The 16,623-nt window shown below is 45.5% G+C and overlaps 1 protein-coding gene across 1 annotated transcript in view; it reads left to right on the forward strand.

Moving 5' to 3' along the window:
* The window catches only part of LOC117732963 (membrane-associated guanylate kinase, WW and PDZ domain-containing protein 2), a 32,329-nt gene extending 20,832 nt beyond the window's left edge, over positions 1 to 11,497 (forward strand). Inside the window, exons 7-18 of the mRNA XM_034536187.1 lie at positions 385 to 455; positions 1,488 to 1,649; positions 2,354 to 2,879; positions 3,409 to 3,967; positions 4,364 to 4,427; positions 4,525 to 4,938; positions 9,184 to 9,384; positions 9,469 to 9,548; positions 9,685 to 9,831; positions 10,349 to 10,487; positions 10,836 to 10,939; positions 11,429 to 11,497. Of these exons, the coding sequence (XP_034392078.1) occupies positions 385 to 455; positions 1,488 to 1,649; positions 2,354 to 2,879; positions 3,409 to 3,967; positions 4,364 to 4,427; positions 4,525 to 4,938; positions 9,184 to 9,384; positions 9,469 to 9,548; positions 9,685 to 9,831; positions 10,349 to 10,487; positions 10,836 to 10,939; positions 11,429 to 11,497 (2,536 nt within the window). The remainder of the gene's footprint in view (positions 1 to 384; positions 456 to 1,487; positions 1,650 to 2,353; positions 2,880 to 3,408; positions 3,968 to 4,363; positions 4,428 to 4,524; positions 4,939 to 9,183; positions 9,385 to 9,468; positions 9,549 to 9,684; positions 9,832 to 10,348; positions 10,488 to 10,835; positions 10,940 to 11,428) is intronic.
* The last annotated feature ends 5,126 nt before the right edge of the window (positions 11,498 to 16,623 follow it).

Below are 16,623 nucleotides of genomic sequence, written 5' to 3' on the forward strand. Positions count from 1 at the left end.
AGGGAAACTAACTTCGGCACGAGAACATAAATTCCCGTAATTTTACAAACGCTTTTGTATGGATTTTTTAAATATTAAAAATGATAGAGCCTTTTATTTACAGATCATGAGAGGTTGTGATTGAAAGTGTCAATGCTAAGCTAAGCTAATCAATCTTCTTATCTCAAGCGAATACGCGTATCCAAAGGATGTACAACTATTTTCTTTAAAACATGCTCAGAAAACAGCAAAGTTGCTCTGCAACGTTGCCATGACAGTGGCAGGCATCATCTCCGCTCTACGTGTATTCAATTACACTGCTGTCGAATTATATCCCAAAACTATTATGTTTCTGAAGAGATTGGAATCTTTTCTTTTGTTTCTGTTTGTCTTTGTCTCTTCAAGTCGCCACCCGACGAGGACCAACTGGCAGAGTCCTCGAGGCTCAAGCAGGGAGACCGTCTACAAAAATGAGTGTGAGCCTCTTTGTTTGTTTCCTTCTTTTATGGATGTAATTATTGCAACACTTGTGACACATTGGACTGTTGAACAGCCTGAATGACGCATCCATATTTTCTCAAGAATGAAACGGAAGTAACAGACAGAGCCAGCTTGTTCGAGTCAAATGAGATGGAATGAGCTTTTTAGCTGAACGGAGACGTGTAAGTGATTAAGGCCTAAAGCTCGGAGCCGCTGGCACGGAGCCAGACTCGCTGCTGTGTCTGGCAGAGTCGACACGTGGATGGCACGTGACTGGCAACTTAATTGTATAATTTGGTCACATGATTTGCTGTTTAAAAGAACAAGGACATAATCTACTCTTTGATGTCTGACTGACACGGCTGATTGCAAATTGTAAGGAAGCCATCTGTTCCAGTGCTGTGATTCCAGCTTGTCCCAGTGAAGAGCAGTACACCCTCCTCACCAGCAGAAGGTGTTATGATCTCCATCATTGCCTGAGTGTTTGAATTTATGCAACTTAAAATGACTGATGCGCCACATAACAAACATAGGCATAAGATAAGATAAGATAAGAAAATCTATAATGTTTTTTTTTTTATGCAAAGTGAGAGTAAACAGTAAATAAAGTTGCTGAGTTGGGTCAATCTAATGGATTATATAGATGATTTTTAAAAAAAGGTAGTCTGCAATGGATTCTGCTTTTAATGCAATCTTTCCACCAAAAACTGGTTTGTGTGTGTATCTACTTATTTATAGTTATTTCTTTGTTAAAAGCCATCTGGCGATTGGTTTGCAATGTTCTCACTCTCTCTCTCTCTCTCTTTTCCCTCACTCCTAAAACCCGTCAGTTCGAACCATTGAGTCGTATAAACACACAGTAGTAATTTAAACTGTTATCACTCATCTCTTTCTCTGATTTTACTCATAGTTTTCTTTCTTTTTTTTAATCCTTGATACCTTGAAGATTTTTACAATGTTTATTTTGAGGTAAGCATCATCAATATCTAATCCTCTCTCTGTCTCTGTATATTTCCGGTTACCAACAGGGTTCACAGACCAGCCTGGGGAGCTCAGGGGTTTCCCTCTGCATACACACTTGATCAAGGGCTCCAGGGGGTTTGGTTTCAATATTGTTGGGGGCAGCAGGCCAAGAGAGTTCCTCCAGGTCTACAGTGTGACTGCAAGTGGACCCTCAGCACTCAAAACAGGTACACATACCATAAACCGGGGACGGTTTCTCGCCGAAAGCGAGCTAAAATGTAAAAGCGGTGCGTGAGATGATATCAACAGACAGTAAGCGGCACATTCTCAGACATATCTGCAGACTGAAAGCTGTGAGTATGGTTTCTGTAATCTTGCAAAAAAAAGTGTAAACTAAATATTTTGATCAGCGGTGCGTTTGAACATCTCTCTAGTTCTCTGTCTCCGATCGTTGGTTCTGATCTCCCACAGCAAGTGTATATCACAATCAGTCCTTAATCCTCAGGGCTAGTGAACCATAGTCAAGTTATCATAACACACGCATACGTAACGGTACACATCCCCTTCACACACACACACACACACACACACACATACACACAAACCCATGCAGTCAGATATTACCACTCTAGGAAGCCACAGCAAAAGCTGTCTCAGCAGGGGCTGATCTAGGTTAATAGGTTTAGTGGGATTAGTTGCTTGGATTAGTCCACACCCACACAAAACACACAGACAGTGTTTCATTTGCAAACTACATCTATCTGCACACTAAAGCATATGAAAATTGTCAAAAAAGTTGATGCAGTAATATTTAAAATAAAAAAAACGATTGACTAAAGGTGTGTAATTTTGCTGCAGATGATTAAAAATGCAAAGTTCTAAAAGTCTCAATATCTCTCACCATGTGTTTTTCCTTCTTGCGCTTTATTAGCGGACATCCTGGTGTACATCAATGACGTGTGTGTGTTGGGAGTGTCTCACAAAGAGGTGGTAGAGATGCTCAAGTCGGTCCCTGTGGGCCACAGTGTGGACGTAGAGGTGAAAAGAGGGTATCCCATGCTCTACAACAATGACGGTTGTCCCAAGCAGCCGCCGCCAACGCTACTGGACAGCGGGGACCCGATCCGACCACCCACCACCACCCAGCCTCAGCCTCTTCACCAACTGCCTCGCCTCCCGACACCCACTCCCCACACCCATCACTTTAACTATAACGGGGTCCACAGTCACGGCAGCTACATGGAACCAGGGGTGACTCTTGACGCTAATGGAAATGCCATGCCGTTCGCTACCAGAGAGTCGCCCTTACACAGACGCTCCAGTATGAGCAACGCGGCCTCTCCTCCGCCGGTGCGTCCTCCTCGTTCAATGAGAAGTTTAGCCAGGCTGCAGTCTTTTGACCCCACGCTCGCCAGCCAGAGTGACAGTGAAGTTGTTTCTGCCATTGGATCCCACAGGTAACACACGTTTTTGAAAAGTTATTAATTAAAACTATCAGCAGCTGATTGCAGTGATTTGAAAGTTATTTCGTATTAGTATTACATTTAAATAAAACATGTTAATTTACCAGCAATTTCAAATTCAGTTTCTCCAAGTAAGACTGATTCCTCTGAGTTCTGGTCTGGTAATGTTTTACGAGTTACCTTTTATTCAAATGATCAGAAAAAAAATCTTGTGCAAAAAACATTTCTGTATTTGGCAGGTGCAGATGATCCCATATCTTGTATTTACATAACGGTAGTGTCATACTGTACAGGCTGCAGTGCAGTAAATAGGAAACAAATTATTCAGAAACTGCTTTAGTAATTGATTAGCTGTTGTCAAGCAACATTCCAAAAATATGAAATGGTTCCATCTTCTCAAATGGGAGGATGTGGTCATTTTTGTCATTTTTGACATTTTAAAGACAAAACGACTAATTGAGAGTGAAAATAATTCTTAGATGCAACCCTAAACATTTTGTCTCTTCACATTCTTTCTCATCAGGGCCTCAATGATCCGTAATCACAACAATAACTCCCTCTCAACACCCCCTCATCCTTATCGTTACGGCACATTCAAGTCGTCTGAGAGTGACATGTCCACCTGCACCCTGTCGGGGGCCCGGCTTCCCCTGCCTCAGTCACCGAGGAGACCCTCCTCCTCCCAAGGTGTCCCTCACAGCGCTCAATCCCGCCTCTTCAGACCGTATACCTCACACCTCAGACCTCCTCCCACCCCTGACAGCCCCCGCCACCACCTCGGCTTCAACAGTTTCCATGCCAACACCAGCCCCACTGCGAGTCCGAGCAGTGTGTCCTCCCCTGGGGCGATGAGTATGGGCAGCGGAGTTGGCAGTTTCAGCGGAGGGGAGCTGGTGCCAGTGGCCTTGGCCCAGACCGAAGGAGACCAAGGACTCGGCTTTAGTGTGACAGCTGGCGGTCCAGGAGGCAGGATGACGATAGTGAAAAGAGTCTGGGACCGGACGCAGTGCAACTCCCTTCAGCCAGGGGATGCTATTGTCAAAATCAACGGTGCAGATGTGCAGAGTCTTAGTTTTGGACAGGTAATGGAGGACCACATGGGAGGGAAGTCATGAGTAGTAATGTGAACTCAACACAATTCATAGCTGATGGGTTGAAACAGTGGTTCCTGGCTTTTTTTTGGTGCTCCATATAGGAAACTATTTCTGCTTGCCACCTCTTGTTATAGGGAGTTGTGATGTAATCAGTTTAATTTGTTTTCTTCTCAGATGGTACATTTGAGAAATCTTTTTTTGTCCGGAAAAGATCAATTTATACAGTAAACATTTGATAAAATAATCATAATTCTGAGATAAATTATTTTCTTATTTCCTTCATAAGAATTCATTGAGTTCAAGAAATGAACACTGTCTCAAAAGGTGTCAAATATATCCCCAATCTGAAAATGAGTCACCATATACTTATATGTTTGTTGACAGGTACAAACAGTTCTCCAGGAGCACACCAAACAGGCGGAAGTCATCCTTTTGATTTACAGAGGAGGTAAAGGATTCACATTTGTTGTGCAGTCATTTTTGTAATACACAAGTATCCTCTGTGGCTAAATCTATATCACAGTTCATTTCTCCGTCATTATCAGGCATCTATCATTCAACCATCTCCCCCGGCTCCAATCTGCGACTCCCCCCGCCTCTCCTCCACCCCCCTCCTCCACCTGTTGGTTCGGATGTCGCCTCTGTGCTGCCAGAAGAACTGCCCGTGCCCCGTACCTCCTTCAGCAGTCCTCCCTCCCCAGCCCCGATGCGCTCCTCGCTGGTCCAGAGCACCAGTTTCTTGGAGTCGATTCCGGTGACCCTGACAATGGAACCCAAAGACTGGATCAACACCGGCCTGGAGGACGAGGCGGGCGGTGTCACGGTGCCCGACTCGGGTCTGGAGAGGCCGGGCGGCGGACAAACTCGGCCGCTCCGAGGGTTCGACGTGGAGCTGAGGAGGAAGCCGGGAGAGGGCTTTGGGTTCGTCGTCGCCTCTCAGGATGTGGAGAATGGAAAAGGTGAGAGCCAGTGACAAATCACATTGCGCAAGACTTGAATCGAGTTCAGTGCTTCAACTACATTGGAAACTATATTTTGACCTGAACTAGAACTGGACGGCCTGACGCAGCATTAAAACCGTTTGGTTACCTGCCCGGGGAAACATGTTTCATTGGGATGCCCTTGTGGACGGATGCACCATTAGGTGATTACAGATTAAAAAGCGCATGGCCATTTGGCCTCCTGCCACCAGATGAGTCATGATGCATCCTCAACCCCTTTCTCAAAACGTGTTTTTTTCCCCCAGGTTAGTTTGTTGAAGGAAATCTGTTTTGGCATCTGCTGTTGTCAAGAACTGGTTCATAGTGGAGTTCACTTTTAGCAACATAATTACTCATTTGATTGTTTTCTGTCTACCATCCATCCATCCATTATCGTCCGCTTCTCCGAGGATGGGTCCCTCTCCCCCTGAAACGTTTTTCAGGCCACACGAGACATATATTTCTTCCAGCATGTTCTGGCCTTTTACCAGTTGGCTGTGCCTGGAAAACTTTATAGGGAGGCTTCAAGGAGGCCCCCTAATGCCTGAAGCACATCAGCTGGCCCCTTTTCGACCCATTTTCAGTGTTTCTACTCCGAATACCCTCCGGATGTCTGAGCTCCTCCCCCCTTCTCCATGGCCACCTTACGGAGGAAGCTCATGTCGGCCGCTTAACTACAAAGACATTCTTTCGGTTGCCATACCCGAAGCGTATGAATAATGGGTGAGGGTCTGAGCGTAGATGATAAATTGAGAACTTTGCCTTCCGGCTCAGTTTCTCTTTAGCACAACGGCCCCGGTGCAACGCCTGCATCCCTGGTGACACTGCAAAAAAAAAAACGCTGGCCCATTTCCAGTCACATTCTGACCAAGACCCCGAGAACCTCCCTTGCGTCAAAAATATTCCTGAAATAAGCTTTCAGGTTAATTACAGGTTTTATATTTAGCCCTGCTCTTTTTAGTAGAAATGTTCTCACTCTGTGTTTCTCCATCCACTCTGACCTGACCGAACACTGAGGCTTGTTTATGGTCTGTCTGGGAACCGAACACGTCCTGCCCTGATTAGCTTTTAGTGTAGTGCTTTTAATGAATAGCCGGTTAACCGCAGCATCCCCATGATGGATTAACCCCCTCCCCGTCTTCTGTGTTGCACTGGCCACCCTCTGTTCTAGTTTGATGCGGTTCAATTTGCTTTATGGGCCGAGAGAACACACAGTTGTTGTTTTCATGGTGAGATAAAGGTTGTCGGTGCACCTGTCTCATGCAGTTCAGAGACCCTCACTACCTCCTCGAACTTCCACCCTGTTCTCATTCTCCCCTTCATTTTCACTCCCGTCAAAGAAGTCCCTGTCTCTACATATCTACCTTCATCCTCTATCATTTCTCCTTCCTATCTCTCTCTTCCTCTTCCTCTCATCAGCCTTCCCTCCATCGTTCTTATCTCCCTCGCAGGCACCCGCCCACTCTCTCTCTCCCCCCCTCTCCCTCTCTCTCTCTCTCTCCCTCTCTCTCTCTCTCTCCCCCTCTCTCTCTCTCTCACACCCCTTTACGCTGCAGTAAAAGCATCCAGTCTGGTTTTTGAAAAGATTAAAACTCTCCCCCTCTCTCTCTCTATCTCTCTCGCCCTCCCTCCCACCCACCTACCTCTCCATTGCTCTCTGAATGCTCAAGAGAAAAACCACGCGTAACATTTCCCTCGCAGAGGAGCAACAGAGGGGGACAGCAAAACTGTGTTTGAGCTCCTGTTGGCCGTTAAATGTGAATCTCAACACCTCCAAGCTGCCTGAAAAAGGAATTTAGGATTTTTTCTTCTTTTTTCTTTCTGCGAATGCTCATCACACAGCCATGCTGGAGCGACTACAGTCCGCTTTGAAAACTGTGAAGGAGTCTAAACGTAATTATCTGTTCCACTTTTCATTTCATGTTTACTAAAAAAAAAAAAAAAAAAGCGAGGGTATACTGGTTTGGTGCAGTATTTCAAGTTTGGCTGCGTGCGTGAGAGACAGGTTATCATTCTGTGTTGCACGCTAAAGTTTACTCGTCATGTTGACTTCGGCTGTGAAAGTTGGATCCACCGGCTCACATGCTGTAGATGCACTGATGCTGTGATCTGTGTTGTGGTTATTTATTTTATTACAGCTATACTGGATGATGATCGCAGAGACAACAACACGTGAAAGGGCATTTAAGATATTTTTTAACCCAGTCAGGCTTTAAAGCACCCCTACGACATGATGTGGGGATCTGAGTATTAGAGCCATTCGTGAGCCACAGAGGCAGCTAAAATGAATGGATTTAACAGATAGCATTAGCAGTGCTGAGTTCAGCATTAACCACCCTGCACATGCACTTGTATGAAGATCAACAGTGCTCTCCACAGTCTTCGGTCATCATGAACTGGGCATCTGCAGGCTGCTGTGGGGACGCCTGCGCCGGCTTGATGCATCTGGGCTGCAGAGGGGCATTTTACAATGGCGGGGAGGGGGGGCTGCTCCCACTCCTGAGCAGTGATCAGTGCAGAGCGTCAGAGGCTGGCTGACTGCTGGGCATACTGCAGTGGGATTACTCTGGACAGGAGAACATGGAGAGCCAGAGGAAAAGACGATAAAAAGCAGTCTGTGTGTAGTTTAAGCTTGTGTCTGTGTGTACATCTGTCCCAATTCCCCTGCGTGTGAGTCACACTCTGTTTGTGTGTGTGTGTGTGTGTGTGTGTGTGTGTGTGTGTGTGTGTGTGTGTGTGTGTGTGTGTGTGTCTGCATGGGCTGTTGCACACGTATTCATGTGTTTGGCGACTGGATGCTGGGCCGATGTATTATGCATGATAAGAAGACTATTCGCAAAGCTGCGTTGGCTTTGATTTGACCTGATTGCCGTTTCTGCCTGGGTCACCCAGATTAGGCCCAGAGTCTCTGGATGCTGAATTATAGGCTGTACCTTTTAGCAGGATCATCATTTGAATGCGACATATAAACACTTTACCAGATTCTAAGGAATTTAGATTTCATGGCCACACATTTTTAGACATGCCAGTTTCTTTCTGAGAGGGATGTAGCCTGAGGGAGCGATGTACCTCAGCTGAATGTGAGTCTCAAAATGTTTTTGCTGCCTGATGGGTTACACAAGGCCCCTGGCAAGACTCTAGAGAGGCCAGCTGTCACCAAAGCACAGTGTACCCTCAAAGAGGGGTCAGGGCAAGAGCAACCCAGAGTCACCACGGATACAGATTTAGAAGTCAAAGCAGACCGAGACAGACGGTCCAGCTGAAAAACTCTAAGAAGCTTTTTAGTTGGTGCAAAAGATTAATTGAAGCACGTGTATTTTTAGGCTGCTCAATATGTTTCTCATCAACTTTAAACCCAGCTTAATTGTGAGCGATCTCTCCGTACAGAAGACAAGACAAATTGAGTTCCTGAGACGTGCTCCTAATTGTCCCTCCTCACATTTTACTCTTTACACATCATCTGTGAACCCAGCAAGGCTCTCCTGTGTATCATCTCTTTCTTATTTATATGTGCTGTGTTTAGAAGGTGCAGAGGCTGGGAGACGACAACCAGAGTTTTCCCACACACGGGAGAAAGACATTTTGTGGCAGCAGCAGAAAGAACTAAATATTGCTGCGTGTGTTTTTGTTTAGTATGCTGAAGGCATACTTATGCAGACATACTGCAAGTTTGTGTAACTTCAGAAGAGCTGAGCATAAGAGTCACTGACGCTGTGTAAGCCAAAGTGTAAATATCTAAAGTCTGTGCAGTTGGACAGATTCGAGACAGAAAAATATTGCCGGAGAGATGGCGTTCCATCACAGTTTGTTCTGGAGGAAGAAGACAAATCATTGAAGAGTGAAAAACAGTTCCTGGTGTGTCAGCGGATGGAGAGATGGGTTGATAAATGGGGAGATGAAGGTGGAGAGGAGAGTGTTTCAAGGAGACAGTGTGAAGAAAGGCCTCTGTGGGAAGTAATGCATGAAGTAAACCCTGCCGAAAATGACCCAAAGCTTAATTACGGCTTATTTATGGAATTTGAGCGAAACACAGCGGTGAAATTAATCTTCCTGCTTTGACATTTATTTACATGTGAGTCAGTATTAATCACTGCATTCAGTTAAAAGGAAAGTTGTGAGTCTTGATGGATGTTCCTTGTTCCTTCTTTAACTTTACTTGGAACTCAAAGTAACTCAAGCTCATTTCTGGTAATATGAACTGTTTTGATTTCTTTCTCTCTTCAGCTGCTTCACTTCTCCCTCACCGGTTCGTGACGGTACGTCGAAGCAGCCCGGCGGCCAAGAGTGGTCAGATCCGGCCTGGAGATCGACTCGAGGCAGTAGAGGGGCGCCCGGTGGTGACTCTGCCTCATCGGGAACTCGCTCAGATCCTTCGTCGAGCGGGAAACACTCTGCGCCTCACCATCGTGCCCCGTCCCAGCACCTGTGAGAACATACGCACAATTATCCGGGAAACACACAGCCTGCTTTCTGGACTCATATTTTAACTTCTATCATCATCTTTTTCAGATTCCTCAACAAACCCTTCAGAACCCACTGAGTTTGACTCCAGTCACAGAAACCGAAAGGGTCAGAGGTCCCGTCCAAAGGTGAGGGCAGCGCCATGATAAATAACGTCCGCCTCATGACCACTGTTGAATTGACTGGACTCATTTTATCCACTGCCTGCGTATAATATCCCCGACTGTGTTGCTGAGCGGTCCTCTCTCTGCTCTCGTCTCCCAGCGTGACTCCAGGTATTACAGTGTGGACCTGGATCGTGGCCCGTCGGGCTTCGGCTTCAGCCTCAGAGGGGGCAGCGAGTACAACATGGGCCTCTACGTCCTGGGACTGATGGAGAGGGGGCCGGCCTCACGGAGCATGAAAATGCAGGTGTGTCTGTTTGCCGTGTCATTTCCCAATTTGTCTTGATATGTATACTCCGCTTTCTACTCATCGTCTCAATCTTAATATTGTTATTGTCACTGCTGAGTGTGAGAATTTTAAATAATTCACAGCCAAACTTCCAATGAACATTTGATGAAGTGTTGATCAATGACTATACTAAATACTTCTAAATACAAAAATAGTCTGTACCTGTATACTGCTCTCCTGTGGGTTTTAGTAATCTTTTGAGTAAAAGCAAGACACTTAAAATCTCTACAAATTTCTCAAAAACTTTAAATATTCATGGCATGAAATTTTTTTATTACAAAATAAAATAACGCAATAATGTTATTTGTGGAGAGTTTAATACTAATCTTCTTCATTCTTTTTCCTGCCACGACGAGTCAAAATGTCTGCTGTTGTCTTTATTTACATTTATGTGACAGAATATTCAGTTATTTCAATGAGATATTACGGTACAGTATTTTAAGTCATGCCATGACCCTTTTGTGTGCGGCTGCAGGTTAGCGATCAGCTTGTGGAGATCAATGGGGACAGTACAGCAGGGATGACCCACAGCCAGGCAGTGGAGCAGATCCGCAGAGGAGGCCACCGCATCCACCTGGTCCTCAAGAGAGGAAACGGCTACGTCCCTGACTATGGTGAGACGCAGTGGAGGGGGGTGGGGGGGGGGCTGGGGGTTTAGGATCTTCGGGTGAATGGATGGAAAATATATGATTTAAAATACAAGATATTAAAACACTTGGAACCTCGTGTCTCGTGCATGTGATGCATTTATCTTCTTGGGTGTGTGATCTCTTTTCTTCTTTTCCCGTGGGACTGACTAACTAACATTTAACTTGTAACGTTCAACCTTTTTATTCATTCTTTTTCTTTTGTGGTGTTTACCTTTTTAACATTTTCTCTCTGGCTTTGACCTGACTTGGTTTTCCTTTTCTTGCAAACATCCCTCTCCTTTTCTGCTCCACTCCTTCCTTTCTCTCTCTCAGTGGAGCTCTCCAGTTTGTCTCTATGCATGACCAACTCCAAGCTAGGGGAGCCTTGCTTCTATGTCATTGGACGGACAGAGAATACGCGGTTGGTAATGGTTCCTGTTAGTTCTCCCATTTTCTGTCTCTCTACATTCCTCTACTCAGTCACCACTGCTGTCGTCACCTGTAATACACAATACCCGACAGCCTGTGTGGTGGACCTCCTTGTTATGAGATAATCTGGTTATCAATTTAAGTAATGGTGCAGAAATGTACAATATTAGACAGATTTATTGCCCATTTCGGCTTCCCTCAGATCTACATCTGAACGGGGTGTTCTTCGCAGTGGCGCTATTGTGGAGCATAAAGATAATCAGATGTGTGGTGTATTTCTATTGAAGGGTAATCTGAAGGTTGCACTAAAATAGAAAAAAAAACACTGTAAACAAGCTGTTTAAATGCACTAACAAAAAAAAATAAAAATAGCACTTTCTGGATTTCCCAATCCTTTAATAACACATTATATAATGCTCTCTGTCAGAGATGTTACTTTATTCTCTCTTTTACCTGCATATTCAGTCTGTTCTCTCCTCCTCACTCTCTCTGTCCAGGCCGTGAGCAAGGAATCACCTCCCCCTCCCTCCTGCATCACCCCAAGGAGCAGGGTTTGGCTGCAGTAGACTCCACCGGGCGGAAGGGGCACAGCTCCAGGAAGAAGAGGAGAAGCAGGTCTTCGAATGGACTCGAGAAGGAGAAAAGGGCGGGTAGGAGCAGGCAAAGACGGAGCTCGGAGGGAGGAGGACACTCTGGTTTACAAAGCCCCATCTCTGAGGTGGGAGAGAGGTCTCAGGAAGCCAGGGACAAGAGGAGGAGGAGAAAAAAAGTGTCTCAGAGTTTACCCCGAGGTGGCCTCAGAAATCATGATGATAGTGACACAGACAGAGGGACGGTGAGGGGAAGGAAAAGAGAGAGGAAGAGGGGGAGGAGCAAAAGCAGAGGGAGGAAAAGTAGAAGTGAGGAGAGGGTGAGGAAGACAGAGGGTGAAGAGCCCAAGGAGGAGCAGCAGGAGGGGCTTGCTGTGGAGGAAGCAGGTGAAAGAAAGGTGAAAGAAAAGGTGGAGGAGGTGCAAGAAAAGGTGGAGGAGGTGCAGGAGAGAGTCAGTTCAGAGAGAGACGAGAGTGAAGACGATGTTTTCTTACCCATTCCTAGTCCTAACCAAAAGATTCCCAGACCCAAACAAAACTGGGAGGTGGAGAGCGAAAAAAACTGGGACATGGCAGCAGAGTACAGGGGGCTGTGGAAAGAGGAGGAGCAGGAGAGGCCATGGGATGACGACAGGGGTGAAAGTAGAGAGACGGAACTGAACGAGGACCAGAAAGACGATGACGCACAGAGCTGGCGCGCCGAGAGGCCTGTACGGAGCGTTGCCGCGGTCGATCCGGAGTCACAGAGAAAGCCCTTCTCCTTCCTCACCTCCACACTGTCCACCGAGCAGCTGGGGGATGATGAGTCATCGTCTGGAGGCAGCCAATCGGACGGCAGCGTGTCCGCCGCCAGCATCTCAGGCCTTTCTCTGGTCGGGCGCAGGGCCGAGGTGCTCCCGGGCCCTTGGCTCACACCCGGCCGGCAGAGGGAGGCTCCGGTCACGGAGGGCAACAGGAGCCCCGCGAGGCAGACAGGGCAGGGAGGCGGGAGAAGCGCTGTCTCTTGACATTTTAACAGGGAGTGGAGCATGCGGCAGCTGAATGATACAGTATCAGATTCTATCAGTCTCACACTGTTAGACCTCGACTTGTTTTTCCGCAGCCACCCACACTACCAACGTTTTCTCTCAGTCACTTTGATATCTACAGTGGTACGAAGTCATATTCTTTGTGCCTTTTTACAGCTGACCTCGGGCTGATATTTAATGCCGATCACATTTTAACTCGTGAAGGACACCAACATGGTAAAGTTATGTGCTGGTGAAACATCAATAACAATTTATTTATTTGCCCTCCATTATGTTTCATTCCCCTCCTTTACTTTTGCAACATTTGTTCTAGATGTTTCCATGACGACAAGGCACATAGACCTTGTTGAAACCTACTTCCTGTCTCTTACTCACCTCCCTGCATCTGTCTTCACACTACTTTAGCAAAGTAATCCTCGAGCCAAGCCCTGATTTGTATTACTGTATTGTAATACATCATGATAAGACTATATATATATCAATATATATATATGAATATTTGCAGTATATCTATATATTACATACAATAGCTACCCAGTAATATTTATAATTGTGTGATGAGAAATGACGTGAAATTGGTATATAGCTTTTGTGATGACTCAAGATGTAAACACAGACTATAAGAACTATATTGTACCTGCCCTATTCATAAGTGAATGTTTTGTAATATACTGCTAGAGTGTGAATTAGGATACTCTATGTTGTACCCTTACTTCAGAAGTCAGCAAAGATGCCAAAATTGTGCATCCGGTGTGCATATTTCAAGTACTGTTAATATTGTGTATGTGAGGTCAGAACAATAACACAGTTTCTGAAGATTGCTGTGCCCATCGTGCCACGTACAGTTGCCTTGGTAACATAAACCACTTTATCCTAACTACTGATTTTTTCTTACTGTGAAAAGCCCCCAGCTCTGAGGTCTCGAATGCGGGAGTAGGGCAGGACGTTTAGTAATTCCAGTCATGCCAAAAACAAAAGGCCCTTACTGTTAATCCACAAAACAATTATATTCATAAGCCTCTGCAGAATTTGAGCTCAGTGTTGCATCTAAGATGGCAAAATACCATCAATATCATTTTGTTTTGCTCTCTTTTTTTTAAAACAAAATTCTGTTACAGCCAACAACAGGCTGAATGGATACTGTGAGATGTTATTTTTCTATGAAATTATCTTTTATTGAAATACTCAGGTTTTCAGATATTTTGCTCTAGATAAGCCATTAGGAAGAAAAGCTACAAAAGTGACGCCATTTGTGTTCTAACGTTATAAAGCAATGTTATGTTGATTCTTTACGGCAGCTTTAGGAGACGCAGACTGTTACGGCTGTTTGTTACCAGCCCATAAAATACCTTAAGGTTGATGCTGTAAGAAGTGAATTTCAGATTTTACCCAAACTGAATTACCCAAAATGAATTGCTCGGTGTGCCCTGCCCATTTGTTCGCTGTGCAACCAACATACTGTCCTCCCCAGCCAGTGGCCATCCAGAGGAGCTCGCTAGCCTATATGTCAGACTTCTTTTATAATGTTTGCTAATGCTCTTTTTTTAGACTTTCATTTCCTTCAGGCGATTATATGGCCGAACTGTAAACACAGTCTAATAATAAAACTGCAAATAAACTGCTGAACTAATTTCCTCGGTGGTCATCCGTGTCTTTCATCCATTGGTTATTTATTTTTTGAAAAAGCAGAAGAGAAACAGTAGTGGACAGCAGATGGCAGCAAAATGATAGGCTACAGTACATTTAGGAGCGATGGGGTTAGACGTGATGAAGGTATACGTGCGTGCGTGCGTGCGTGCGTGCGAGTGTGTGTGTGCGGGTGTGTGTAAGAATGAGACCTATTTTAAGGATGCCATAGAATAGGCTATTCAGAAACAGAAAGGGAGATGGTCCCTGGAGATTAAGAAATTGCAGATTTGAAATCTCTGTTCTCGTTTCGGTCGGGTTGGCTTAGAAATATGAATCTAATCATTTTCCACAGAATTATTAAAACTGCTTTTTGCGAGAACAAGGATTCTGCATTTCACATGCACGCTCACCTCTCAGTCTAATATGAGTGTCATGAACCGTGCAGCAGAGCAGCATCACCTGTGTGAGCAATGGAGAGAGAGAGCGAGAGAGAGAGAGAGAGAGAGAGAGAGGGAGAGAGAGAGAAGCGGGTGAATTTATAGCCAGTGTCTCTCAGTTCAGATATGAGCACTTAAGCACTGCAACTAAAAATACCACCGCTCTCCGAGGCCTTCCTTTCCTCCCATGTTGTCCTAAGCCGCATCCTTCTGTTCACGTTAGACGTCAACAAGATGTATCCCGCCAGTAATGACAGCGTGCTCTCACACGATGTCGAGGCAGATACATAAGTAGACGTTAACTACTCGAACGACTTCCAGTTATGATCACGCGGATATTAAATTACAAAGGAAATTGTTGAACAGAGCAGAATGAGTGACTTTCGCACGTAGCGTTTGGTCCAATGTTTTCGACATGTGCACTCCTCATTCCAGCGTCACCCACAGGGTCCCTGCGGTGTGCCAAGTTACAGTGATGCAACGCGAGATTGTGCCTTCAAAATAAAATGTCATGTGTACACTTGGCCACAAGCTCTGTATTCTATGGAGTAAATCCCCTTTACGAACGTTTTTTCTTACATATAGGGCAGCCTATATGGCACTGCTATTTGGTGAAGTCTGAATTAATCACTGAACAGAGACTGCCCTCCTTGCTGTCTGAGCAGCTTCACACTGCTAGAGCAGCCTCTCTCTCCTCTGTCCTCATCCTTCTAGACCTTTCCGCCACCTTTGACACAGTGAACCACCAGATCCTCATGTCCTCCCTCCAGGACCTGGGTATCTCAGGCACCGCGCTCTCACTCTTCTCATCCTACCTCACCGACCGCTCTTACCGGGTAACCTGGAGAGGATCTGTGTCTGAGCCTTGTCCTCTGACTACTGGGGTCCCTCAGGGCTCAGTCCTTGGTCCTCTTCTCTTCTCTCTGTACACCAACTCTCTTGGCTCTGTCATTCGCTCGCATGGCTTCACCTACCACAGCTATGCTGACGATACCCAACTGATCCTCTCGTTTCCCCAATCCGAAACACAGGTAGCAGCACGAATCTCGGCCTGTCTGACCGACATCTCTCAGTGGATGTCCGCTCACCACCTGAAAATTAACCCGGACAAGACTGTACTTCTCCTCCTTCCAGGAAAAGGCTCTCCCACCCACGACCTAACTATTAACTTCAATAACTCAGTGCTGGCTCCGACTCCGACTGCCAGGAACCTCGGAGTGATGCTCGACAGTCAACTCTCCCTGACTGCCAACATTACCGCAATAACACGCTCCTGTAGGTACATGCTGTACAACATCAGGAGAATACGACCCCTTCTCACTCAGAAGGCGGCACAGGTCCTGGCCCAGGCTCTGGTCATCTCACGGCTGGACTATTGCAACTCCCTCCTGGCAGGTCTACCTGCTAATGCCATTCGACCTCTACAGCTCATCCAGAATGCAGCTGCTCGACTGGTCTTCAACCTCCCGAAATTTACGGTTTAATGCACTTATTGTAAGTCGTTTTGGATAAAAGCGTCAGCTAAATGACATGTCATGTAATGTAATGTAATGAAAGAGGATTGGGATCATAAGAAAACATATAGTGAGTGATTACTGATTAATTACTCATACTACTGCAATGAGATGAGATGTTGTTTTTAAACATTTATGAGGAAAGTTCAAAGGTTTTACATTTTAAGGGATTGTCAAACATTCAAATGTTACACATTTTCTCAGAAAGTATGGTGCCGAGACAGGTTTGCTGTATAATGTGTAAAATGCAGGTGAAGGTCGCATGATCAGCTTTATCACTCTTCAGTGTCAGTTCAACAGACTAAACATGCTGCAGATAATGTAAATGATAACGACAGCTGCCAAAATGCTGGCTGGTTTTCAAGCTAGCTAGCTTGAACACCGAGGCTCATTAGGAACTACGTGGTCTCGGTTTCCTCCTCGTTGGTTGACATTAGGGAACGTTGAAATTTACACAAAACCATTAATTAGCCAGTCAAGTTCCACACCCCCCC

Source organism: Cyclopterus lumpus, chromosome 7 (genome assembly GCF_009769545.1).
Source record: "Cyclopterus lumpus isolate fCycLum1 chromosome 7, fCycLum1.pri, whole genome shotgun sequence".
Taxonomy (NCBI): Eukaryota; Metazoa; Chordata; class Actinopteri; order Perciformes; family Cyclopteridae; genus Cyclopterus; species Cyclopterus lumpus.